General features: G+C 42.1%; 1 protein-coding gene across 1 annotated transcript in view; it reads right to left on the reverse strand.

The window, feature by feature from the left end:
- Nucleotides 1-896: 896 nt before the first annotated feature.
- ACE2 (angiotensin converting enzyme 2) overlaps nucleotides 897-26,577 on the reverse strand; it is a 46,037-nt gene continuing 20,356 nt past the window's right edge. Inside the window, exons 8-18 of the mRNA XM_082609382.1 lie at nucleotides 24,076-24,327; nucleotides 21,250-21,476; nucleotides 18,592-18,736; nucleotides 16,125-16,223; nucleotides 12,011-12,133; nucleotides 11,427-11,599; nucleotides 10,158-10,216; nucleotides 6,988-7,088; nucleotides 5,452-5,568; nucleotides 3,385-3,579; nucleotides 897-1,074 (exon numbers count right to left, since the gene is read on the reverse strand). Coding sequence (XP_082465508.1) covers nucleotides 966-1,074; nucleotides 3,385-3,579; nucleotides 5,452-5,568; nucleotides 6,988-7,088; nucleotides 10,158-10,216; nucleotides 11,427-11,599; nucleotides 12,011-12,133; nucleotides 16,125-16,223; nucleotides 18,592-18,736; nucleotides 21,250-21,476; nucleotides 24,076-24,327 — 1,600 coding nt within the window. The 3' untranslated portion in view covers nucleotides 897-965. The remainder of the gene's footprint in view (nucleotides 1,075-3,384; nucleotides 3,580-5,451; nucleotides 5,569-6,987; nucleotides 7,089-10,157; nucleotides 10,217-11,426; nucleotides 11,600-12,010; nucleotides 12,134-16,124; nucleotides 16,224-18,591; nucleotides 18,737-21,249; nucleotides 21,477-24,075; nucleotides 24,328-26,577) is intronic.

Here is a 26,577-nt window from a genome sequence, read left to right on the forward strand (position 1 = left end):
TGGACAGTCAGATGGCAACTTTGTCCCTGGAAGTGAAAAGCAGACTGAAGCCACAGAAACCCGAGCACAGAAGTACACATAAGACCACATGAGTGTGTAAATCGAGTGTTTACTGAGTGTCTGCTTCGTGCTCAGCACTACTCAGACATTGTGGGCAAATACAAAAGATTTAAGAGATTGGGAGCCCACTTCAGAGGGTGACATTCAGTTGGGATCTCCACGCACTCCACAGTTAGAGAGCAACGGAAGCGAGTTTCTATCACGGGTGCTCTGGAGGGGGGTTCACAGAGGCCCCTGGGGCTAGTTTGATGTTGTCAGGAAGATGGTGAGGTCAAGCAGCTTGGAAGTGAGAAGGCAATGTCCTCCAATGGCTCTCTGGATTCTTCTCTCTTCTGTAGCCCTGTCACCCTGAAGAAGGCATGTTCCAGTCCAATCACCACTGGGGGAAATCACTAGAGTACTTAGATCAAGTTAATGTGAAGAGAGCATGACATCCTTTACACTTGAATTCAATCCAAGTGAACAGTGCATGCTGTTCTCCATCCCTGCAGCTCCGTCTGTTCACAGGCACCGTCTTTAAGAGTGATCCACCCAGGTTCCACACCAGAGCCCAACACCTGCTCCTGCCATGTCTCCTTTCTTTTCAACTCCAGCAACACAACGGACATTTCCATTTCTATTACCCCTGAACAGCGTGTGAGGCCAAAGACAAACTTTCTCTATTCTCAAATAGAAACACCTCTTTCAGGAAACAGAAAAGTCAAATCCTGAGGCAGAAATAAATACTAAAGGCGATGCAAGTGAAGATGCCCTCTCCTCAGGCATGTCTTCTTTGGACAACTTTTCCTGAACAGAGACATAGCTTTGACATTTAATGACATCCTTATAATCTCCTATGTTCTGTACTGTGAAATTAACATTTACATACAATAAGATCACCTCAAGAGGAAATAAAAGAGATTTTTCTAAAACGAAGTCTGAACATCATCACTGTTTTGGAATCCTGAATTCTTTTCTCCATTACTCAAGTCCACGGAGCCATAACGATTTTCTTCACTGCTTGCTAGATTTTTCCTGTTAAATAAAGTGAAGTCACCTTAATATTGTGATCTTAGAATGACACGGCCTCCCTTGGACTCCACTGGGCCCAGGCATCTTTTTTGTCTCAGCATCTAATCACCTGTACTCATTTGCATACCAGTCCCCTCTCAATGGACTATAGGCACCCAGAGTGCACCGGATTCACTTCTTTAGGCCCATGATTGGTCGGCACGATGGCTGGCAGAGCACAGGAGATTGGTTAGGGTATAAGCTCTGGACTCAGAGAGCAGGGGCCTCTGTGGCTCAGTTTGCCTATTTGGCAAATGATGGCAATCATGTGAAGTCAATGAAATAACGCTGGCAGAGTACTCACGGTACTTGGCATGTAATCCTCAATAAATATTGACCATTATTATTATTTTTAGGAACTCAGTGGTCATTCAGCCAATCACTTCATTTTAAAAAGCTTCCTGGGGCTTCCCTGGTGGCGCAGTGGTTGAGAGTCCGCCTGCCGATGCAGGGGACATGGGTTCGTGCCCTGGTCCTGGAAGATCCCACATGCCGCGGAGCGGCTGGGCCCGTGAGCCATGGCCACTGAGCCTGTGCGTCCGGAGCCTGTGCTCCGCAACAGGAGAGGCCACAGCAGTGAGAGGCCTGCGTACCGCGAAGAAAAAAAAGCTTCCCCACTAAATTGTCAACTTCCAAAGTATAAAGATCAGGGTAGGCCTGCTTTGTAGTACAATAACCAGCTTTAGAAACCAAGCGTATATCCTCATGTGTTACTGACTAGCCGTGCAAACTTGAGAAAGTTTCTTGGCCTCTCTGAATCTCAGTTTTATATATACATGAAGATAGTCACATATTTACATCATACAATCACTGAGAACACTAATATAAGAAATACATGAGCAGGGTTGACAGTCTTATTTTTGTATGTACCTTCTATTAATATAGTGTGTAGCATGAAGGAGGGGCTTCCAAATAATTTCTTTAATGAATTAACTTTGGAATAGCATCTCATGTGCAAGTTTTTAGTATGTAGAGGAGCACTTGTTAAACTGTAACGTGTGTCCAAGTCTGCAGGTCTTACTAAAACACAGATTCTGATTCATTGGGTCTCCAAAAAACTGATCGTTTTTCAGAAAGACTCACAGACTTAGAAAACAAACTTATGATTACCAAAGAGGAAAGGGCAGGGAGGGATAAATTAGGAGATTGTGATTAACATATATACACTACTGTATATAAAACAGATAATCAACTACTGTATAACACAGGGAACTCTATACTCTGTAATAACCTATATGGGAAAAGAATGTGAAAAAGAAGAGATATATGTATAACTAAATCACTTTGCTGTACACCTAAAACTAACACAACATTGTAAATCAACTATAATATAAAATAAAAATTTAAAAAAAAACGATCGTTTTTGTTGGCTTTGGGAAGGGAACTTGGAAGCAAAGAGTGACAGAAGACTCTGTGTATCCTTTTGTACTTAAAATTTTTTAACTATTTGAATGTATTCTAGTAAATGCCTATTTTTAAAAATGAAGTTACTTGGGAGAACAAATAATATAGTGAAGAAAATTAAGCAAAATAGACTAGTGCATGTAAAAATTAAAGAACATGTTTAAATAACCGAAAGTGTGCAAAGCGTTTTTGTTAGGTGCTATAAAATATGATTAACTTCAATTATATAAGCCCAACAAACGTAAATGATGTCTCAAGGTCAGAAAACAAATCTAGTGGCAGGGCAAGACTATACATCAGGCCTCTGGTGATTGAAATCCTCCACGAACTTGGATCTTCAACTCAAGAACAAATTAGAGGGTGCCTGACCCATGAACTGAGGGGATAGTACGGCGTCTGTGCTATCAGAGGAGGGATGAAGAGGACTCGAGTGTAGCAGTTTGGAGCAAATCTCAGAGCTCATTCTCGAATGATTTCACAGTTCAAATCCATCACTAATCCCGCCTCTAAGGTCAGTTCTAGACCACGGAGGACTCATCAGTAAGGATAATGCCCTGAGCCCACTCACTCCTGCTGGGCTTGGAGTGCCTCATAGCAGTGGGTTAATGATGCTGTGGGCCAGGCTGGAGTTGACCAGGGCACACCAGCCAACTCCAGGCTGGACATGTCCTGTATGGTGGGGCTTTGCTAGGGAGGCAAAGAGCTGATGAAATCTGGTAAATTTCTAGGGGACGCATAAGAATATTTAGCTGCGAAATTGTCCAAATAAGTAATTGGCTTGTACAACCTACCACTTACTGCAAAATTTCCAGTTAGTTTTCCCTAAGCCCTTCTGTTTTAGGATAGATAAGTCTAAGAAAGGTCACTTACTTTCTTCGATCTCTGATCCCAGTGAAGATGAGCACAACAATACCAATCACTACCACTCCCATCACGACCCCAAAGATAATCAGCCATATGGTGACAGGTGGCTCATAAGGGGGTCCCAGCGTCGGCTGAATCCCCAGAAACTCCAGGCTGTTGTCATCCAGGCGGAAAGCATCATTGATACGGCCCCGGGACATCCTATTCCCAAAAGCAAAACACTTAGGCAAAAGAAAACTGTGTGCAATTATTTACTCCTTATATCATTGTTCCCAAACGGATTTGATAAGGCTTATCCTAAAAATGTATACCTAAAAAAGCAATGAAGTCAAATAACCAGGTTCAGTGAAAGATTTGAGTTTTGACAATTATACATCCTTCCTATCTTGTAACCTAGATTAGGTTTGGAGACAGCTCCATTGGAAAATTAGGCTGCAAGTGTGGAAACGTGCAAATGGTTGGCATTTGTTCATTTGTGACTACCGTGTTGTAAAGGCAAAGTTAGCATGTTTGGTAAGAATTTCCCTTCTGTCAGGGTATGTCTACAATGATGTTGTATCAAATAATGGAAAAGGACAATTGCATCCACCGCTTCTACAAATGAAACCGTCCCTCTACACAAGTCTCGACAGTTGTATTTTCCAAATGAAAGGTGTTGACATCCAAAATTATCACTAAAAGGCAGCACTGGGGAGGAATACAGGGAAGGAGCCTTTGCCAAAAAAAGGTGAGGATTATTTTTAAAACAAAGAACAGTGAAATGTTCAATATTCTAGATTGAAAACCAAAGTATCTGGCATCACATCCACCTGCCCTTGGGTATAGGGCAGGTCAGGAGGAGGTCAAAGTCCACCCAGACAGAGAGAGAGAGAGAGAGAGAGAGAGAGAGAGAGAGAGAGAGTTCAAAGCAGCATTAGGCATGTCACCCCTGGCAACCTCTGCCTGAAAGAGTCTAGGCATTCTGGAAACAGGAAGTTTGAGGACCCCTGTAGCTTGCAGGAGGGCGGGGCTCCTTCATGATGATCTCAGCTGGCGCTTTTCCCCAGGACAAGTCATGTGGAGACAGCCAGTGAGTCTCTGGGCGTGCTCCGGTTGTAAACCCCACTAAACCAGATTTTCTAGGCCCACTCTGCCCAGCAAGTCTTGTTTCTGCTTCCGAAGAGTGCCACCTAGTGAGCACTTCCTGTAGCAGTGAGTGGCTTAAGCCTTTTTTTTTTTTTTAATGACAAGGGGAAACACCTACGTCTCTCCATTCTTCACTATTCCCGTTTTGGGAAACAGCTGAGGCAAATTGGGAAACTGTCCCTTCTGAACACTCACCACCAATAGCAAGTCCCTCTTTTGGTATGGAGGCTAACCAGTGTCTAAGGAATCCTATCCTTGCCTACCTTGTTTCAGACTTTGGTTAGTTAAATGGATCGTACATCCAAGTCCCTACAGCAAATGATGGCGACACCTGCCCATGTGCCCTCTGCTCTTACCATTTTCCGGGTGTGCTGGCCAGACTTCCTTCAGCCAGTATCTGCTGCCTTTTCCCAAGAGCATTCTCAGGCCACAAGATTCGGCCCTGCCTGCAGGCCGGCAATGCTGGGAAGTTAGTCTCCCCTGTAAGCAGTTCTCAACCAGTGACTGATGGGAGGTGGTGAATAAATACCCCAGCTCTGATGGGACAATTGAGGTGCATATTCTACGCCGTCTCCCAGAATTCCCAGCAGAATGGCGCTCTAGCTGCCCACAGTGGTAACCTGCTCATAACGTGTCCTTTATTACCTTCCTTCCATTCTGTCTCCTGTCCACATTCCTCCATCCGTGTTTCTTGAGGTCACCTCCCAAATAAGCTACTTACACTCAAATCCTTGCCTAAGGACCTGCATCTGGATAAACCCAATTAAGACAATCCCCTTGCTATGAGATTCTGGAAGTAAAACCCAAGTCTTTCAGATGAGGAAAAGCATGTAAGTGACTGAGAAGAGTGCCTGGCACGGTGAAAGCACACCAAATATTTGTTACTGTTGTTGCTGCGTTGGGGAACCCCCTTGCCCTGCTATCATGCATTAGAAAGTAAAATATCACCTGATGGCCTCTTCAACTTCAGTTCTAGGAATGATGTCAGACACATTTTTAGGTGAAGTGACAAAGAAGTTGAAGGAGATTCTTGGTTTCAAGTCACTCACCCACACGTCCTTCTCCCTGTGGAGAAACAAAAGAAACATCTTCCCTGGTGGCACAGAGGACACTGTAAAGAGAATGAAAACTTCTCCTGCTGGTGAAAAGGAGATGGGGGGAGGATCACAGGGTAAAGTAGGGAGACATGGGGCAGGGCCCGTCATGGAAGGATGTAATTGTCCCAGCAAGCTTAACAGTGCCCAAAGCACACGAACTCAACGACATAAGGTGTGACAGCAAGTCTTGGCGCTGTTAGTTCTGCCACCGTATAAGAACAACAGTTTGGGTTTTTCTTTTCCAATCATAGAAAAATTTCAAACTGAAAGCAGTAGCAGAATCAGCAAGGAATCGTTGGTGACCCAGACTCGTGCTAAACAACATGGCAGGCAGCAATGGCTCTGTTCCATGGACAGAGGTGGTGCGTTGATATCTTCGAACCTTGCCCCTCCCAGCAAAAACCGTCATGCTACCCCCACGGTGAGGGTGATGAGTGGGGTTTACAGTACGACGTGACAAGACTCTGCTCTCACAGCTGCCAGACTGATCCTAATAAAACCCAAGGCAGATCACAGGGCTCAGAGCCTTTCTCACCCGGAAGGAAAGCCAATGGCCTTAGAACGGCTTGGGAGGCACACATGAACTTTCTTCTCGCCTCCCCACCCACTCTGGCCCAGTCCCACCATGACCACATCTCCCACTGGTCTTCTATTAGCTCACTGTGCTCCAGCCACACTAGCCTCCTTGCTGCTCCTTCAACAGGTGAAGGATATTTGTCCCTCAGGATCTTTCCACTTGCTATTTTCCCAGCTGAAACATTTCCCCACACAGTCTGCACCTCTGACTCTCTTTCCTGTTGCAGCTATTTGCTCAAATATTAACAAGGCTTTCTCTGACCATTTTAATTAAAATTGAACCCTACACACACACACACACACACACACACACCCCAGCACTCCCTAGCTCCTTTCCTGTTGAATTGTTCTCCCTAGCACTTATCACCATCGAATTCTACTACTTACATATTTACATATTTTGTCGATTGTCTATAACACACACACATACACACGCAAAACAGATACATTAGAATATATGCTCATGAATGAAAGCAGAGATTCCTGCCTTTTTTTTTTTCAGTGCTGAGGGTGGATGAGAGCATTTGGGGAAAAGAAGGGGAGAGGAAAAGAGGAGAGAGGAGGGAAGGGGGTGGAAAGGGAAGAGAGGCGAGGAGAGGGCCATTTAATAATAACCATGCTCTTGTCACCTACGAGCGAAATAAGTCACAATCATCCCTAAATAGACCGGCCCAAATTCCAGGAGATCAAAGAGATTTAAAGTTATTAGGAGGTTTTTCTTAATTTCACTTGAATAAAAGTTGAAGCATAATATTTTCTTAGACCCAAGAGTAAGGGAAATACTGATTGAGAGCACAGCAAATCAACTCACCCAAAAGGAATGGTCTCGTTTCTGACTTTTGAAAAATACTCTCTCATGGCGTATGCAACAGACGACCGGAACAAGTACATTTCATTGTCATTCCATTCATACTGCAAATTCCAAACAATAACACTGCTCAGTAGAGATCATGGGGAACATTAAAACCTGATATTCTAAAAGCTTTTTTTTTTGGTCGCGCCGTGCATCTTGTGGGATCTTGTGGGATCTTGTGGGATCTGAGCTCCCCGACCAGGGAATGAATCCACGCCCTTGGCAGTGAGAGCGCGCAGTCCTAACCACTGGACCGCCATGGATTTCCCCACAAGTGTTATTTTTAAATTGTCTAATATGCCAACGATTCTTGCTCTGCGTGAAGTCAGTGACCTCCAACTTGAGTGTGCATCGGCATCACCTGGAGGGCTTGTTAAACCACTGAATCCTGGGCCTGAGCCTCAGAGTTTCTAATTCAGAAGGTCTGGGAGGAGACCCAAGAAATCGCATCTCTGACAAGCTCCCAGGTGGTGCTAATGCTGCTGGTCCCGCAGCCACGCTTTAAGAACCATGGCGTTCACTGGCCCTTTTAATTTAGTTTGATGTAAGCTGAAATAAACACCCGGAGGGAAGGATTATAGATGGGAGTCATGTGAGCCATTGGTTTTGGTTAAAATGTCCATATACTGTAGACAAACATGCTGAGTTTTCATTATTTTTATAGTAAATTCTTGGATATGTGTAAGTGTAAAAAAAGAAGAAACTTGAGGTTCAAAGGAAAAAATTTTTTTGTAAACAAGGTAATTTATTTTTCAGTGCTAAACCAATGGCTTGTGTATTTGCATAGTCCAGGAAAACCGTGTTGAAAGAGAAAAAAGCGTTCACTCTTTCCTCCAGTAGATGGCAGTAGAGATCATGAATAGCACGAAGTTTGCATCTCTCCCTCTTCCAGGAAAAACAATTATGAGATTATCATACTAAGTGAAGTAAGCCAGACAGAGAAAGACAAATATCATATGATACCGCTTATATGTGGAATCTAAAAGGATGATACAAATGAGCTTATCTACAAAACAAAAACAGACTCACAGACGTAGAAAACAAACTTATGGTTACCAAAGGGGAAGTGGGGGAGGGATAAATTAGGAGATTGGGATTAACGTACACACACTACTATATATAAAATACATAACCAACAAGGACCTACTGTACAGCACAGGGAGCTATACTCAATATTTTGTAATAACCTATATGGGAAAAGAATCTGAAAAAAATATATGTGTATATGTATAACTGATTCACTTTGCTGTTCACCTGAAACTAACACATTATAAATCAACTATACTTCAATTTTAAAAATGTAATTACATTTTCAGAAGTAAATCTAAAATTTTAGCTGTTTAAAGAAAAGATTTCGTTGTAAAGCAACTATACTCCAATAAAAATTAATTTAAAAATAAATAAAAATAAATTTAAAAAAAGATTTCAAAGGATTGCTACATTGACCCCAGCTTGATATCACACAGCTGTTGGAAAAAGTTGCTTTAATAGTAATAATGATATTATTAATATTATTACTAATATATAATAATATAATATATTTCTATATTCAAAAAAAGCAAAGGCCAAGTTCTCAAATTAGTGTCAAAGATCCAGGTGGACTTTGCCGTGAAATAGCTTGAACTGGGCAGTTATTCTGGCTAAAAGTACGGTTCTGGTCTCATCAAAGAAGCATCTCGCTCAGTGAATAGGCCTCAGAATGTTACACCATCAACCCCTCTGAAGACTACTGATCCCTCACTGCATAGAAAGAGAACATGGGGACACATGTCAAGAAAAAAGAAGATAATTGAAAAGGATCCTGACCTACCAGATACTTTAAATTAAAATAAAATAATTAAATTTCATTAGTCCAAGGAAGACTTAATAAAAATATGACAGAAAGAGAAATGATCCCAGAGACACTCAATGATCGTTAAGAAATAGGAACTTGAACTTTTAGAGTTTGGGAAGTGATGCACTTCCATTTTTATTATTTCTTTCTTAAATGTTCCTTTTTTACTCCTACTATGTTATTTATGTTTAAATGTCTTACTTACCTATGAAAATTACACTACAACTACTGTGGAACCTTGGACAATATTTAACTTACCAGGAAAAGTAAGGGGGTAGAAATGCCATCTTTGGGTCTATCCAATGCAAAGAACAATTTTCTGTAGCACCTTGGACTGTTTTATCCAATAGTGCCAGGCTGCCCTCTAATCCTGCAAAGCCTGTAGGATGCCGCAAGCCCACCCACGCCTTTGATCCTCATCTGCCTGGGGCGACCCTTTCCTCTCCTCTTTCCCAATCAAAGCCACTACTGCTTCAAACTGGATAACCTGAGACAGATGTTTAGGAGAAAGGAATATCTGATTAAAGTAATTCACATGAAGATGTAAGTAATCTGATTTTCTGTAAAACATTCTGTTGTCCTAAAATGCATCTCTACATCAGTGGTTCTCAAGCCGTGCCGTGCCGTAATCAGTTACCTGGGGAGCTTTGATGACTTGATGCCACACCACAGAGCAATTAAGTCAGAATCTCTGGGAGTGGGATTCAAGCACTGATATTTTTCAAAAATCCCAAATGACTCCAGTGTGCAGCCACGTTTGAGAAATTCTGTTCTAAATCAGAGCTTCCCAGTCTTTATTGTGTCTACAAACCCACTGGGGGGCTTGTTAAAATGCAGATTCCGATTAAGCAGGTCCAGGGCTGGGGTCTAAGATTAAAACAAGCTTCCAGGATATAGATGATTGACTAAGACAAAACAACGCAAAACTGCCTACAGTGCTTCTAAGAACAAACAATCTCTCAAAATATAACCATGTCCTCTTCCTCAAATACAAGTAATTGTGATTAGAGTGAATTGGGAGGGTGGGTATTTGATACTTAAGATTGGATGTTTTCTCATTGATCTTCATAACACCTTCAAAGTCACAAGGAAAGAGGAGGCATAGCCAATCCAATAAGGAATGAATGTGTTACTAAAAAAAAAAAAAAAACCCAAAAGCCAAAGGGCAGAATCTAGAGCTTTTTAAGAGAACCATGTGTCCTCTCATCTTTTAGACCACACTGGAATGGGCTTGTTGTGCCCTATTTAAGGGAATGCATTGAAAAGTCATAGATGCACTGTGTAGAATACTCACAGCTTTTTCTCCAAGAGCTGATTTTAGGCTTATCCTCACTTTGATGCTTTGGTCAGAATCTGATTAAAGAGAAATAACAGACTGTTGTTACAGATGACAGATTGACCATGTGTTTATTTCCTTCCTCTCCCAAGATCCCACTAAAGTGATAGTAAAGGAATTTTTTAAGGTATAAACACAATTTTGGAAAATGAGAAGTTATGGAGGAGTGGTAAGTGCTTTTGCAAGGGTCAGGAAGCCATGCCCTAATGTGTACACAGAGGCAGCACAGACCCCCAAAGTCCCACAGAGTCCCGGAGAGGCTTGGGATTCAGGTACAGTAGGGGGTGGGAAGAAGATACTGGACTGAAAACAAGGGGAATGAAACTCAAGGTCTGGTTAAAGACACTTTGGGGAAGAGTTGATGTTCCTACCCCATGAGCTCTTGCTTAGAAAGTCACTTGGAGGCTGTGCTGCAGCAAAACAAGAGGTAATTCCCGAAAGAAGACATGGCATCCAGGAAGCAGTGGATTCAACGCAGGACAGCAGCAAAGGGATGACTCAGGATGAAAACTGTGGTCCACATTGAGACAGGAGGACTCTAAGAGGGAGTTCTTTAGGAAAAAATGAGACTGAAAAGAATAGATGTGTTGGAATAGTTGAAAAAGATGAATGTGACGTACATAGCAAATTAGGCATACAAAAAAAATGAGGCAATAGAAACTCCAGGACAAACAAAAAACCACATAAGAAAGGATATAAAATAGTATATTACTTGGTTCTGCAAGCATAATGATGCAAATATTGATAATTTCTCTATGAAAAATTATGTTAAACCTAAATGGGAGAATGAGAAACGGAGGCAGAAGAGTAGGCAGAAGTGCATGCCTAAAAGTGAGCAACAGGGAAATGACAATGTAAACAAATTGTTTAAAAAAGTAACTGCCAGAAAGAAGAGGCAATAGCATTAAAATTGTTCAAAGTATTTGTCTTTGACGAGCAGGATTCAAATACAGTGGGTTGGAGACTGTTAGACTCTTTTATTTTAAATATGGGGCTAGTAAAGCAGACTTGAAAAAGAGAGAGGTAGTTTTCACTGTGCCAGGTACACAGTAGTTGCTCAACAAATGTGTTTCCTCCTAGATAAAATGGCAGCTACCATCATAGTACAGGGGCTAAGTAGAGGGAGAACATATTCAGCTGTGTCACAGTCCCATGAGACTGGGGCCAAAGAGGACTAGGGGAAGCAGAGAGTGGGCAATTAGAAATGTGTCAACTCGATGTACTCACATGGAGTCCAGTCTGTGCTCCATCCCACAAATGAATTCCTGTTCTGGTCTTTCAGCCAGGTCAACAACGGCTCAAAGTAGTTGAGCAGTGGTTTTACGTCCATAGTCTTTACTCCCACAATATTTTCCAATGCTGAGGTCCAGGGTTCTGATTTTCCAAGGCGCAGCATTTGGCTACATGAAAAAAGGGGAGGGTGGGTTCAGGGCCTTTTGAGGGATTCTAGATGTACATCTACTTACATGTATAATCTATGCTTTCTCCTTTTTGGCTTGACTAAGTTTGCTCCTGGCAAATAAGAAAAGAAGCCATGTTAACAGATGTATTCATCCTTCAATCTCTCTTCCCCTCCAGTTACTACAAAAAGAGCTCTGTAGTTATGACATGGAGAGAAGAGGTGGCCTGTCCAGCCATCACACGGTCCAGGTTCCTGTGTGACCACGAAACAAACATTTAATTTGTGGATGAGAACATTTTGAGGCCCCCAATTTTCTTTTTAGAACAAAGAAATCAAATTCAAACCTAGGCATGGAAATGAGTAACATTAAATAGGAATGAGAGGTTCAGTATTTTGAAGCATCTCTTACAGCAGCCTCTGCCCAGCTTCGGTGGAATTTGAGATATCACATTTGTACAGGGGACCTTCATGTTTAGCTGTTTGACAAAGGGCTTCATGAAACTGGAATTGATAAATGGTCCTTGTGTAATATCTGTAAAAGAGGTAAAGAAAAAAAGTTGTCCTGTGTTTAGTTTCTGTGGTAGAATCAAAGACTGGGGCATATATTTAAATGTTGAAGCCCTAGTAACCAAAGAAGTACCAGTTAAACCTCTTTTCCCTCCAGAAAGACCCAAACGTGAACCCTACAGACTCATCATACTTGCATTCGTGTATCAGCTGATAAAAAGGCAGTATTAGTTTGTTAAATGTTAGCTCACATTTGTATTGCGTTTTACAGATTTATAGCCCTTTCACATAAATGATGCCAATCGACACCTATGGCAGATCAACAATATTATTTCCACTTTACAAGTAAAGAAACTGAGGCTCGGGGCTTAGCTGGTGGTCCAGTGGCTAAGGGTCCGTGCTCCCAATGCACGGGGCTCAGGTTCGATCCCTGGTCAGGGAACTAGATCCCACATGCCGCAACTAAGAGTTCGCATGCCGCAACTAAAGATCCCGCATGCCACAACTAAGACCCGGCATAACCAATTAAATAAGTAAATAAAAAAGAAAGAAAGAAACTGAGACTCAACAAATTCAAGATCTGGAGCTAAGAGGGGAAGAACATAGGTTTTGGGACTTCAAGTTAAAAATGCTCTATTACAGATATTAGTCGGCCTGCAGGTTCAAGATGGCAGAGTAGAAGGACGTGCGCTCACTCCCTCTTGCAAGAGCACCGGAATCACAGCTAACTGCTGAACAATCATCGACAGGAAGACACTGAAACTCACCAGAAAAGATACCCCACATCCAAAGACAAAGGAGAAGCCACAATGAGACGGTAGGACGGGAACAATCACAGTAAAATCAAATCCCGTAACTGCTGCGTGGGTGACTCACAAACTGGAGAACACTTATACCACAGAAGTCCACCCACTGGAGAGAGGGTTCTGAGCCACACGTCAGGCTTCCCAGCCTGGGGGTCTGAAAACGGGACGGGGAATTCCCAGAGAATCAGACTTTGAAGGCTAGCGGGATTTCGACAGGACTGGAGGAAACAGAGACTCCACTTTTGGAGGGCACACACAAAGTAGTGTATGCATTGGGACCCAGGGGAAGGAGCAGTGACCCCACAGGAGACTGAACCAGACCTAGCCGCTAGTGTTGGAGGGTCTCCTGCAGAGGCAGGGGGTGGCTGTGGCTCAGCGTGAGGACAAGGACACTGGCAGCAGAAGTTCTGGGAAGTACTCCTTGGCGTGAGCCCTCCCAGTGTCCGCCATTAGCCCCACCAAAGACCCCGGGTAGGCTCCAGGGTTGGGTTGCCTCAGGCCAAACCACCAACAGGGAGGGAACCCAGCCCCACCCATCACCAGACAAGCGGATTAAAGTTTTACTGAGCTCTGCCCACCAGAGCAGCACCCAGCTCTACCCACCACCAGTCCCTCCCATCAGGAAACTTCCACAAGCCTCTTAGATAGCCTCATCCACCAGAGGGCAGACAGCAGAAGCAAGAAGAACTACAATCCTGCAACCTGTGGAACAAAAACCACATTCACAGAAAGACAGACAAGATGAAAAGGCAGAGGGCTATGTACCAGATGAAAGAACAAGATAAAACCCCAGAAAAACAACTAAATGAAGTGGAGATAGGAAACCTTCCAGGAAAAGAATTCAGAATAATGATAATGAAGATGATCCAGGACCTCGGAAAAAGAATGGAGGCAAAGATCGAGAAGATGCAAGAAATGTTTAACAAAGACCTAGAAGAATTAAAGAACAAACAAACAGAGATGAACAATACAATAACTGAAATGAAAACTGCACGAGAAGGAATCGATAGCAGAATAACTGAGGCAGAAGAACGGATAAGTGACCTGGAAGACAGAACGGTGGAATTCACTGCTGCGGAACAGAATAAAGAAAAAAAAATGAAAAGAAATGAAAACAGCCTAAGAGACCTCTGGGACAACATTAAACGCAACAACATTCGCATTATAGAGGTCCCAGAAGGAGAAGAGAGAGAGAAAGGACCCAAGAAAATATTTGAAGAGATTATAGTCGAAAACTTCCCTAACATGGGAAAGGAAATAGCCACGCAAGTCCAGGAAGAGCAGAGAGTCCCAGGCAGGATAAACCAGAGGAAAAACATGCCGAGTCAATAGTAATCAAAATTGACAAAAATTAAAGACAGACAAAAATTATTAAAAGCAGCAAGGGAAAAATGACAAATAACATACAAGGGAACTCCCATAAGTTTAACAGCTGATTTCTCAACAGAAATTCTACAAGCCAGAAGGGAGTGGCATGATATATGTAAAGTGATGAAAGGGAAGAACCTACAACTAAGATTACTCTACTTGGCAAGGATCTCATTCAGATTTGATGGAGAAATCAAAAGCTTTACAGACAAGCAAAAGCTAAGAGAATTCAGCACCATCAAACCAGCTCTATAACAAATGCTAAAGGAACTTCTCTAAGTGGGAAACACAAAAGAAGAAAAGGACCTAGAAAAACAAACCCATAACAATTAAGAAAATGGTAATAGGAACATACATATCGATAATTACCTTAAACATGAATGGATCAAATGCTCCAACCAAAAGACACAGGCTTGCTGAATGGATACAAAAACAAGACCCATATATATGCTGTCTACAAGAGACCGTCTTCAGACCTGGGGACACATTCAGACTGAAAGTGAGGGGATGGAAAAAGATATTCCATGCAAATGGAAATCAAAAGAAAGCTGGAGTAGCAATACTCATATCAGATAAAATAGACTTTAAAATAAAGAATGTTACAAGACACAAGGAAGGACACTACATAATGATCAAGGGATCAGTCCAAGAAGAAGATACAACAATTATAAATATATATGCCCCCAACATAGGAACACCTCAATACATAAGGCAACTGCTAACAGCTATAAAAGAGGAAATCGACAGTAACACAATAATAGTGGGAGACTTTAACACCTCACTTACAGCAATGGACAGATCATCCAAACAGAAAACTAATAAGGAAACAGAAGCTTTAAATGACACAATAGACCACATAGATTTAATTGATATTTATAGGACATTCCATCCAAAAACAGCAGATTACACTTTCTTGTCAAGTGCACACGGAACATTCTCCGGGATAGATCACATCTTGGGTCACAAATCAAGCCTCAGTAAATTTAAGAAAATTGAAATCATATCAAGCATCTTTTCCGACCACAACACTATGGGATTAGAAATGAATTAAAGGGAAAAAATGTAAAAAACACAAACACATGGAGGCGAAACAATACCTTACTAAATAACCAAGAGATCACTGAAGAAATCAAAGAAGAAATCAAAAAATACCTAGGGACAAATGACAGTGAAAACACAACGATCCAAAACCTATGGGATGCAGCAAAAGCAGTTCTTAGAAGGAAGTTTATAGCTATACAAGTCTACCTCAAGAAACAAGAAAAATCTCAAATAAACAACCTAACCTTACACCTAAAGGTGTAGGGAAAGAAGAACCAAAAAACCCCAAAGTTAGCAGGAGGAAAGAAATCATAAAGATCAGAGCAGAAATAAATGAAATAGAAACAAAGAAAACAATAGCAAAGATCAATAAAACTAAAAGCTGGTTCTTTGAGAAGATGAACAAAATTGATGTGCATAAAATGGAAGACTAATAAGAACCTGCTGTATAAAAAAATAAAATAAAATTCAAAAAACAACCCCATATTAGTCACTCTAAATAAATAAATAAATAAATAAAAATACTCTATTACAATCACCCTGCACTCTGTCAGTAACAAGAAGACAAACAAAAATATATTTTTATTTCTCCCAAGGATACTATAGATTCCCTGATGGTGGGAGAAAAGATCTCATGTAAGTTTTATTTAACTCAATACATCGTGTTGAGTTAAATCGAATTGAAACTGATCATCTGTTTTGAGGATCTAAGGGGCAGGTGAATGGAGATAGAAAAAGAAATTAGAGTTGTCACTCTGTCCACAAATCCTAGAAGGGAGACAGAAGAAAACTGTCATTTACCGGATGAATGAGTAATCTTCAGCAACGTGGAACAGACACGCGGGGTCACAGTATGTTTCATCATGGGGCAGAGGCTCCACCACCCCGACTATCTCTCGCCTTTGGGGAAAAAAGAAGGTACGTTAGCTCTGGGTCAGTCGTTGTGAGAAAGTATGGATGGTGCCATTAGTGCAGTGTCATCAGCCAATGGCATTTCGACTGAAACTGGTTGTCAGGTGAAATTGAAACAGTGTAAAGAACTACAGAATAAAGTGCGTCATGTAGTCATCTCTTTATTTTTTTAATTCAGCCAGTCTACAGCATTGGAAAATAGCTGTACCTTCAAAATACTGATTTAATAAAGTGCATTGTGTGGCCAAAAACATACAGTGAAAGTCCTAATAATTCCTCTCTGGCACTACATTTTATGGGTTCCTGGTAGGCGGAATTTTCTAAAATTGAAATCTCACTGACTCTTCAAGGCTAGCTCAAATGTCCCCTCCTCGGTGAGGCCTGCCCCTGATCCCAACCACCTGCCAGCACAGTGAGCCCTCCAGCTCCCTTGGCCTTCTCCAGCTCTACCTCCTTTGCCATTTCTCTCTCCGTTTTATAATTATTCACATACAGCTCCTTCTTGCCCTGGAGACTCGAGCACCTAGCGGGCGGGGCTGTGTTTTGGTCATCTTTACAGTTCCAGTGCCAGACACGATGGCCAATGCTAATAAAAGACTTCATGTGGATTCACTGAATGCATAGAGTAATTAATGCATTACTGAATCATTTTAAGGGTCTGATTCCATGTACCTTAGGAAATAAACTAAAAGCCATCAAAAATTAATTCGATCAGAAACAAAAGGTAAGAAAACCATGTATTTGGCATTGTTTAAAGTGAATACATCCATCCTTTCTGATTGTGGGATCACGATAGACATAATTTCAGTAAGACTCAAATGCTAGCAACAGCTACTACAGATGCTGCCTCCTCCCTCCCAAGGAGGGTTTATGTCACCAGAGAGAATCTTGGCAGAAGAGCGGCACTGACTTCAACTTACGGATATGGGGCTGAATGTTATAATGGTAGATCTTCACCACCGAGAGGAAAATTAAAGAAAAATAATTGACAGGAGTCTGACTAATAGATAGTGAGAAGCTTTCTTTTTTTCCTTCCTTCATTCATTCGTTCATTCATTCCTTCTTTCCTAACTTCCTTCCATCTTCTTCTGTAATACTTTCATCATTTATTTCATACTTGCATGTGCCAGGCACTGTGCAAGGCACTTGGGATACGCTGATGAATGAGGTAGCACTGAAACTATTGAAAGGAATCGCCCTCCGTTGCCCAAATGCAGCAGGCTCTCACTAGCTTGGAATTCTCTCCCTTCCCCTCTACATACCCCTGGTTAAATCCCACATCTTTCTCAAAGCTCAATTTGGATGCCTCTCCTCATCTGACCTATCAGCCAGGGTTTTGGATCACCCCTTGGATGCTCACGGATGCCCACATTCTCCCATCACAACCCAACACGTTGCAGTGGTTTCATTTCCTGCATTCCTCCATAGACTACACGTTCTTTGAAGTCGAGGAGAACAACAGAAATGATCAGCATCGGATTCCCCAGTGCTTTACCTAAAATGTGGGGTAAATATTTTTGTTTCAAAGAATGGACAAAAGCAAAAATAAAAATGAATAAGTTGATCACTTCGGAAATAATATCACAGTTTAATGGGTGCCTCAATACTTAAGATAGAGCATGAGAAGTTATGTCACTTGACCCTGCTGGGGGGCGGGGCAGAGCCAAGGAAACATTATCTGAGGAAGCTCCCAAATGGAGACTTAAAAAATCGAAAGGAGGCAGTTAATGTGGGGTGTGTGTGTGTGGTATGTGATGGCATTTCCCTAGCCTGAATACACTTGTCTCTCGTTTTCACATATTTAGCCCCACATCACTAGATTTCAAGATTTAGCCACTGAAATCCCAGTTATTCTGACTAGGAAGAATTCTCTAAGAACTCCAGTGCTACTTGTCTTAGGTGGGTTCTCACCCAAACAGACCCTGAGACCAGGTCCTGGGACGTGATCCCAGGAAACACAGGCAAAGGAGTGAGGAAGTGAGACAGGAAAAGGAAAGCAGCCCCCAAAAGGTGTGTTATCAAGCAAGTCACCACAGTGGGTAACCGGAGCCTATTCCCACTGAGGAACTCTAGGATCCCACGTAGAACACTCACCCCAGAATTCTCCCCGCTGAGGGCGAGGGAGCTGAAGTACTTATCCACCAATTCCCATCACACATACTTCCTCAGTCTTTTCTCCATAGGAGGGTTCTAGTGACCAGAGGAAGCCCTCAGGCAATAAAATACAGATACTGGTACTAAGTATATGATGTCTGTGTGTGTATGTGAGTGTGTGTACACAGGCCAACCAAATGCTTTTAAATAAACAGCAAATTCATGAGGAAATGTTTTACTGATTGCATATTCATTGACTTACTTCATCTCCCACCACTTCTGCATCCACTGCTCTTTGGGTATTTCACCCTTGAAGACCATCCACCTCCACTTTTCTAACATGTAAGTAAATGGTAGAGTTCCAACAATTGTAAGTGCTTGTTTGAGCAGGAAGTTTATTTCTGTTACTGAAAATAAAATGGGAAAGGATAAATATTAAGATGAGGGTGACAGTGGATGTTTTGTATTAGATAATTTCCGAATCTCAAGATACTATTCCTCAAGATATACTTACTATAAGGATGATCACGTGAGAAATATTGACAGTGGACATAATAATATGTATATATTCGTTTTCTCAGCTGAGGGATTTGGAGTAGGGTGAAGCCTTGGATAGATCAGGTTAAATAAATCCACAAGGAACCCCTAATCCTTTTTCTTTATTAGCTTCAGTTGCCTTCCTTAAGTACTTCTTATCAGAGCTAATTAGGGATATTTTATCTACTTTCCTAGTCATACTGTTTATCGTTTTTGTTTTTTTTTAATTTATTTATTTAATTTATTTATTTTTGGCTGCGTTGGCTCTTCTTTCCTGCATGCGGGCTTTCTCTAGTTGCGGTGTGCAGGCTTCTCATTGCGGTGGCTTCTCTTTGCCGCGGAGCATGGGCTCTAGGCTCGCAGGCTTCAGTAGTTGTGGCTCACAGGCTCCAGTAGTTGTGGCTCATGGGCTCTAGAGTGCAGGCTCAGTAGTTGTGGCACATGGGCTTCGTTGCTCTGCAGCATGTGGGACCCTCCCGGACCAGGGCTCGAACCCATGTCCCCTGCACTGGCAGGCGGATTCCCAACCACTGTGCCACCAGGGAAGCCCCACACTGTTTATTGTTGTAAGCTCCATGAAGGCAGTGACTGTCAATTCTCATTCAAGACTGTATACCTAGCCTGGTGTCTGCTACATGATGTCCTCTGTGAGTCTTTGCTAAATAAACAAATATTAAACAGATGTGGCCAAAAGCCAGTAAACCAAGGAGGGGAAAAAACAACAAAAACGAGCCTCCCTAGAGGAAAACATCCACTGGATAATCAGAAGTACAATGTACTTTAAATTTACTGACATCTTCCTTACCTGAGTTTAAAATGCTTTAGCAAATTATGTTATTTCGTTTATCCTTTATTAGTGATGTAAAAAGGCAGTGGAGCTCATATCTAGTGTGTAAATGAAGCTCACTGGAATGTAAGCAGAGGGATATTATCTACTTGGCACGCCAAAGTAATTTAGTGTCTTTTAAAATGCTTTACACATAGTAAATGCTCAATACATATTTTTGGAAGAAGAAAGGAAGAGAGGGAGAAGGAGAGAGAGAGAGAGAGAGAGAAGGAATGAAGGACCTTATTTTGTTTAGCATCATTCACAGATCAGGGCCAGAGTCAAGGAAAGAAGCAGGAGTTTTTCAAATCAGTGGTTTAACCATGCCTAGTACTGTGTTAGTGATTCAACCATCTTTGCCTGTTGTCAAGGAATATTAAAAAATGATAAAACTAATAATGGTCTGTTAATTGACTTGAGAATGATACTTTAAAATTAGGAAACAGGTGTGGTTACTGTGAACCCCCTTTCCTCTGTTGCTCCCTTCATGGGAGGATGCTGCTAATTGTCTATTACCCAATGGGTCTGTGCTCACAGTAACTTTTTCAGACATGATGATGGCTTTACACTGACCTACTCCCAGGTCCTTGTGAGATCATCAAGGTCTGGAGCCAGAAGTCAAGGCAAAGTGAATTGTCCACACAAGGATGGAGCTCATAACCTTGACCTCATCGACTAAATGTACCAGTAGGCAGAGCTGATGTTTATGTCCCAAACTGCTAAAATGAGGGGAGAGAAATACATAGGAAAGAAGAACATATTTGGCTCTAAGTGTCCTCCTTTTACAAGAAAGAATCCTCACAGAAAAATCTGGATCTCGTGAATATTTGTTGTGTTCCATCAAGTCCAACGCATCCAAAGACACAGGCTGCCTCGGGCAAAGATGCTGAAGGATGGCCTGAATCTGAGGGGATGTTACGGGGCAAATTCATGCTTCAGCCACATGAACAAAACGTTTCAGTCTACTCCAATCTTGATATTCCACCACCTGTTCCTTAAGAAGTCCCAAATTTCAAGTTACACTTTTCTTTGCATAATATTATGGGGAAAGTTATAGATTAGGGCTCTGGTTCCGGTTCTGCCATGTTGCTTCTTGACCTTGGGTTAATTATTTTCCCTCTCATGTCTTCAGTTTGCTTCCTCTGCAAAATGGTTTTTAGAATCTGTTCCAGCTCCACTGTTTTGGTTTTTACCTAGAACCAGGGGATTCAGTCAGAACTCTGACACTAATTAGCTGGGTAACCTTGGATAAGCCATTTCAGTTCTGTGGGCCTGTTTTAGCATCTTTTTAAAAAGCTTCTGTTAGATGCTTCTTAGAGTCCCAAGACCATTCACTTAGTTACCTCTCTTATGCCCTTTTCAAAGATACAAAACCAGAAGCTGGCATATTATACTATATATTAAAAAAATTTTTTTAACCAGTAGCAATTTCCAGTTACCCATAAATAACATATTTTACATGGCAAAAATTAAATATATCCTATGCATGACAATAAATATCTTTGCCCACGTCAGACTAAAGAATACCCAAAACAGGCCATGAAAAAATGTCCATACCACTGTCTTCATAAAAATCAGGTGGCAGAAGACCAAGGGCTTTCAAATAGTGAGGTGTAGCTGCAGAAAGTGACATGATTTCCCCAACAGCTTCATGGAAACCTTCATTAGCTCCATTTCTGAGCAGGTAGGGCTGTGTGGCATACGCCATGTCATACTGGATGTGCCCCATCTCATGATGGGCTGTCAGGAAGTCATCCATCGTCACCTTTGTGCACATTTTGATCCTGAACAAAAATGGGCAAGATTAAGATGAATCTCACTGAATTTCATTTAATCATCACAATAGAGTTATATGGGGTTTCCATGCATGGATCACCTTTCCAAGATTTATTCACCAATGATTCTTGAGGACCTATCTTGTACGTCCTAGAAACTGCACTAGGTGCTCAATATAAAGTGATGGGCAGGGCTGAATCTTGTCCCCCTGATCACAGACTAACAGAAAGGAAGATAAACAGAGCCGTCTACTACAAAAACTCTGAGGCAAGTACTCTACAAGTGATCAGTAGACATGGCCTTGGGCACAACAATGAGTAAATGGAGGCATAGTCTTCTGGAAGCCCCAGGAAGGGCATAACTCAGGATGCAATGAGCAAGCTGGACCTTGATCAACTTGCAGGGGTTTGCCAGGCAAATGGCAGGGAGGGACAAGAGACTGACATTCCTAGAGGTGCTCAATGACAATGGCTTGAGGAAAGAATGTGGCATTCAGGACATAGCCAGCAGTTTGGTACAGCCACGACATAGTAGTCGTACGAGAAAGGACTAGAAATTGATATTTGGGGATCATTAGCATGTAAGTCAGGGAGTGGATGGGATGGCCCATGAAGCTGTGTAGGATGGCAAGAAAAGAGGGCCAAGGACAAAGCCCCAGGAGGTCCCAGGATGTACAGGGTGGAGAGAGGAAAAGGAGACAGAGAGAGAAGTCAAAGAAGTCCAGAAGGAATGACGATGCAGACACCAGTGAACAACAGCACTTCAAAGACAACTCCTCAACGCAGCCCCATGCTGTTGTGGCCCAATGGTATAAGGATGGCATTTGGCAATTAGGTGCTGGTCCTTTTCAACTTGCCAAGAGCAATTTCATGCAGATGAGTGTAGGGCTCATAATTCAGTAGGTTCAGCAGTCTTCCCACCACTCTGAGCACCACGTCATCCCCCTGATAAATACCCTTTAAGGACTCCCGCTGCTCAGGAATAAACTCAACCTCCTTTATACACCCCAATATGACCTCCTTCTCTAACTTGGTTTTTCTCTATACTCTTTTGGCACAATTATAAGAATAGCTATTATATAGTTAATATCTACTGTGTGTAAGATCCTGTGCTAGGAAGCTTACATACACTTACTCATTTTTCAACTTCACCCTAGTACTGGAGTCGGTGAGCTATGGCCTGCAGCTGGCCACCTGTTGTGATAGATCAGGCTTTACTGGGACACAGCCCTAACCATTTGTTTCTGTATTATCTATGGCTGCTTTCATGCCACAAAGGGCACAGATGAGTAGTTGCAACAGAGACCTGCAAAGCCTAAAGAAACTATTTACTATCTGACCCTTTATAGGAAAGGATTGACAACCCCTACTCTAGCGCATGCGGCTGGAGCCCTGCCTAGATCTGCTTTACCAGAAAGATCCACCCATCTCCCAGTTGTCTGAGTCCTGGCTGTTGGCCAACAGCTGCTTCCTTCTTTAATGTTTTTGGCTAAATGGGAGGTACCTCAACCAGGAGGTTATGTGGCCCCGTACTCTGGGGCAGTCCACAGCCAATGACTGAGTAATATGGGGTACAAAAGGCCAGTCCTCTTGTCTCAAGATGTGACCAACTCTGTGGTACAAATCATGCTCCAGAGAGCCCCGTGGGATCAGGCTGAGGCCAAGTCTCTAGCAGAGACCACATCCTTACTTAACTCTTTCCCCTGCCCCATCCTGCTTCCCTCACTCCCCTTTGCCTGCAAGCTCTCCCTCAGTGAAACACGTGTACAAGAATCTCCATCTCAAGCCAGGGAACCCAACCTAAGACACTCACAAACCTGCAAACTGGGAATTATGATTCCACTTTATAGATAAAGAAACTGAAACCCAAGAAGGTTAAATACCTTGCCCAAGGTTGCCTAGTCACTAAGTGACACAGCTGGGATTAGAAAGCCTGTGCTCATTCTGCCATTTCACACAGACCCTCCTTCACATGCCCTTTATTCTAGCCTAACCTGCTGACTCCAGTACACAACACTGGTCCTGCCTCTCTGCATCTGATCCTGCTATTCTCCCAGCCCGGTGTCCCTCCCAGCTCTGTCTGTCCAAACGCTTCTTGTCTTCCAAGCCCAACTCAAATGCCACCTGAAAAGCCCTGTCTGAGCCAAACCCCTATTCCAGGTGTGGTCACTCATCTTCCAATTCCCATGGAGTGTTCTCTGTGTTTCTCTTAATGACACATACCAGCTTATCTATTCACCTGTCCTAGCTCACTCAGAAGAGGGAAACGGAGGTGGGGATCAATGCCTGTCTCACATATTCATCTTCCATAAATCTTGCACCAACCCTTTCCTAATGGGGGCACCACCATACCCATGACCATGCAACTCTAATGGGTGCATATCATCTCAGATGAGGCAAACTGTCTAAAGGTTCAAGTTAGGGCCAGCTGACAATCCCCTTTTCCTTGGAAAGCCCAGATGTGCTCTCATGGACTCCCAGCCCTCGTTCAAGGAAAATTCATTCATCTCTTCTGTGCTCAGAGAAGCAGAGAAGGAATCCAAATTCACCCTCATCCCTCCATTGTCTCCCATTTTAGTATCAGCTGTGTAAACATCAGCCTCACTACCTGAAGTCACCCTTCCCCAGGTCCCATGCTGTGGGGTGGCAGACCACTTTCCGGCCATCGCCTGGCTCAGTTAGCATGGAGTTTTCCCAGAATTCTTGAGTCATACTAGGAAGGCCAATAGACACAAAGAACTTCTCAGCTTCCTTGAATATCCTCTTCGCATCCCAGGACTGGAAAAAAAAAAAACCCCAGCATTTAATTCTAGCATTAAAATCACGGCATTCTTTCTGTTGGATATGTACAAAGGCATAACTGTCCTGGAAGGCAATTTGGCAACATGTATGGACAGCTTTCACAGCATTTATACTCTTTGTCTCAGTAATCCTGTCTCCAGGGAACTAACCTAGGAAATTCTCAGAAATTAGGTCGAAGGATTATGTTTAAAATGATTATTATTATTTTTCAATTGAAATAATTTGATATATTGTGTAAATTTAAGGTGTACAACGTGTAAAATGATTTTTTTTTTTTTTTTGCGGTACGCGGGCCTCTCACTGTTGTGGCCTCTCCCGTTGCAGAGCACAGGCCCCAGACGCGCAAGCTCAGCAGCCATGGCTCACGGGCCCAGCCACTCCGCGGCATGTGGGATCTTCCCAGACAGGGGCTCGAACCCGTGTCCCCTGCATTGGCAGGCGGACTCTCAACCACTGCGCCACCAGGGAAGCCCTAAAATGATTTTTAATAGAGGGAAAAGTGGAAACAACCACCAGAATGGTTAAATAAATAATGATGCCTTTGTGGAATGGAAAATCTAAATAAATTAGATTTATAAAGAATTTTTATTGATATTTTTAATAATTTAATAGTGAAAAAGTAAAATATATAAACCACTTATATGGTATAATCTTAATGAAGAAATACATTAAAATGTTAACAGTAGATGGGGTGAGATTATGTGTGAAGTTTTTTGTCTTTATTCTTTATGTTCCAAGTATAAACACAAACAATAATGACCTTCTCTTTGCTAAAAACTGTTCAACTCAAGACAACGACCCTTGATTGATCTCCTTCAATGGGCAAGGCCCTGACATTAGGCTCATTAGAAGACACAAACAATAAAGCAGACATGAAGTTGCATGATTTTGGAACCAAAAAGGCCAACATGTGACCCAGCAGCCAATGGGTAGGGGGGGCCTTGGCTTCATAGTCTGTATGGGAAGCTAAACTTTCAGAATGTTCTGGAACTGGAGAGGGGCAGCAGAAGGTGTCTGCGATTCAGCAAACTCTTCTGGGAGCCAGTGTCTCTGGAGCTGACCAAGACTTCTTTGGAGATAAGGCCCATATCAGTCAAACTAAGTTTGTATAATTGGCAGATATTTAATGAATCACTTTTTAGTGACACAGAAAACTTCCTTTCATCTTTAAGGCCAGTCAAGTTTGTTTTTTCTCCTATGTCAGCCTTGGGGATATGCAACTGGATATAACAGACACTATGGATATTTTCTTTGACCTTTAAAGGCTTAATGTCAGTCAGTATTGCTATTGGTGAGTATGGCATTCTTAAGGAGAATGAACATATACTACAACAGTGTAGACTGGCAAGCACAGCTAACATCTGCTGAATGAAGAATGAATGGATAGAAAACCAGGCTGGAAATATTAGGAGTTCTCAGTTCCAACCTTAGTTGTCACTGACTGTTTTTGTGACTTTAAACAAATCATTTACCCAAGCCTCAGTTTCCTCACCTACAACATGGAACTATCACAATACCTGTCCTGGCAGTCCCGTAGGTTTGTCATAAACATAACATTAGGAGAGATGGTGGGTGTGAAAACACCGTAGATAGGATATGGAGCTACATAAAGATGGGCCTCTGCTGCTGCTCAACTGCAAAGTGGGGCTACAACAGCTGCAGGAGTTTAGGGGCCCTTGCAGCTTCACGTTTTCATTCTGCTATGGACTTTTCCCAGGAGTATGTTACGTAGGTGAAGATGTTCATTGCATTGCTGCTTACAGATTTAAAACTGTTAACAAGCAGTGCATAAACAGCAAACCATGGTGCAAACATCTGAAGAAATTTTACACAGCCAATAGATGTATGATTATGTATGATTATGGATCCTACCCAGAAATGTAGGCTATTAGCTGAATAAAGAAAAATACACAATTATAACTATAATATTATTTAATCAATGGAAGGGAACATAGAGAATTTATACCAAGATGGTAAAAAAAAGGTTATTTAAAAACTATTTTAGACTCTTGTAATATTTTTAACAATAATGATTTTTAATATGCAAAAATCTTCAAATGATATCTGACTACTTAGCAATGACTAACTTTATTTTTTTAACATTTTTACTGGAGTATAATTGCTTTACAATGTTGTTTACAATGTTGAATTAGTTTCTGCTGTATAACAAACTGAATCAGCTATACATATACATATATCCCCATTTCCCCTCCCTCTTGCAACTCCCTCCCTCCCACCCTCCTTATCCCACCCCTCTAGGTGGTCACAAAGCACCGAGCTGATCTCCCTGTGCTATGCAGCTGCTTCC

The sequence above is a fragment of the Mesoplodon mirus genome (genome assembly GCF_964341445.2).
Source record: "Mesoplodon mirus genome assembly, chromosome: X".
NCBI classification, from domain to species: domain Eukaryota; kingdom Metazoa; phylum Chordata; class Mammalia; order Artiodactyla; family Ziphiidae; genus Mesoplodon; species Mesoplodon mirus.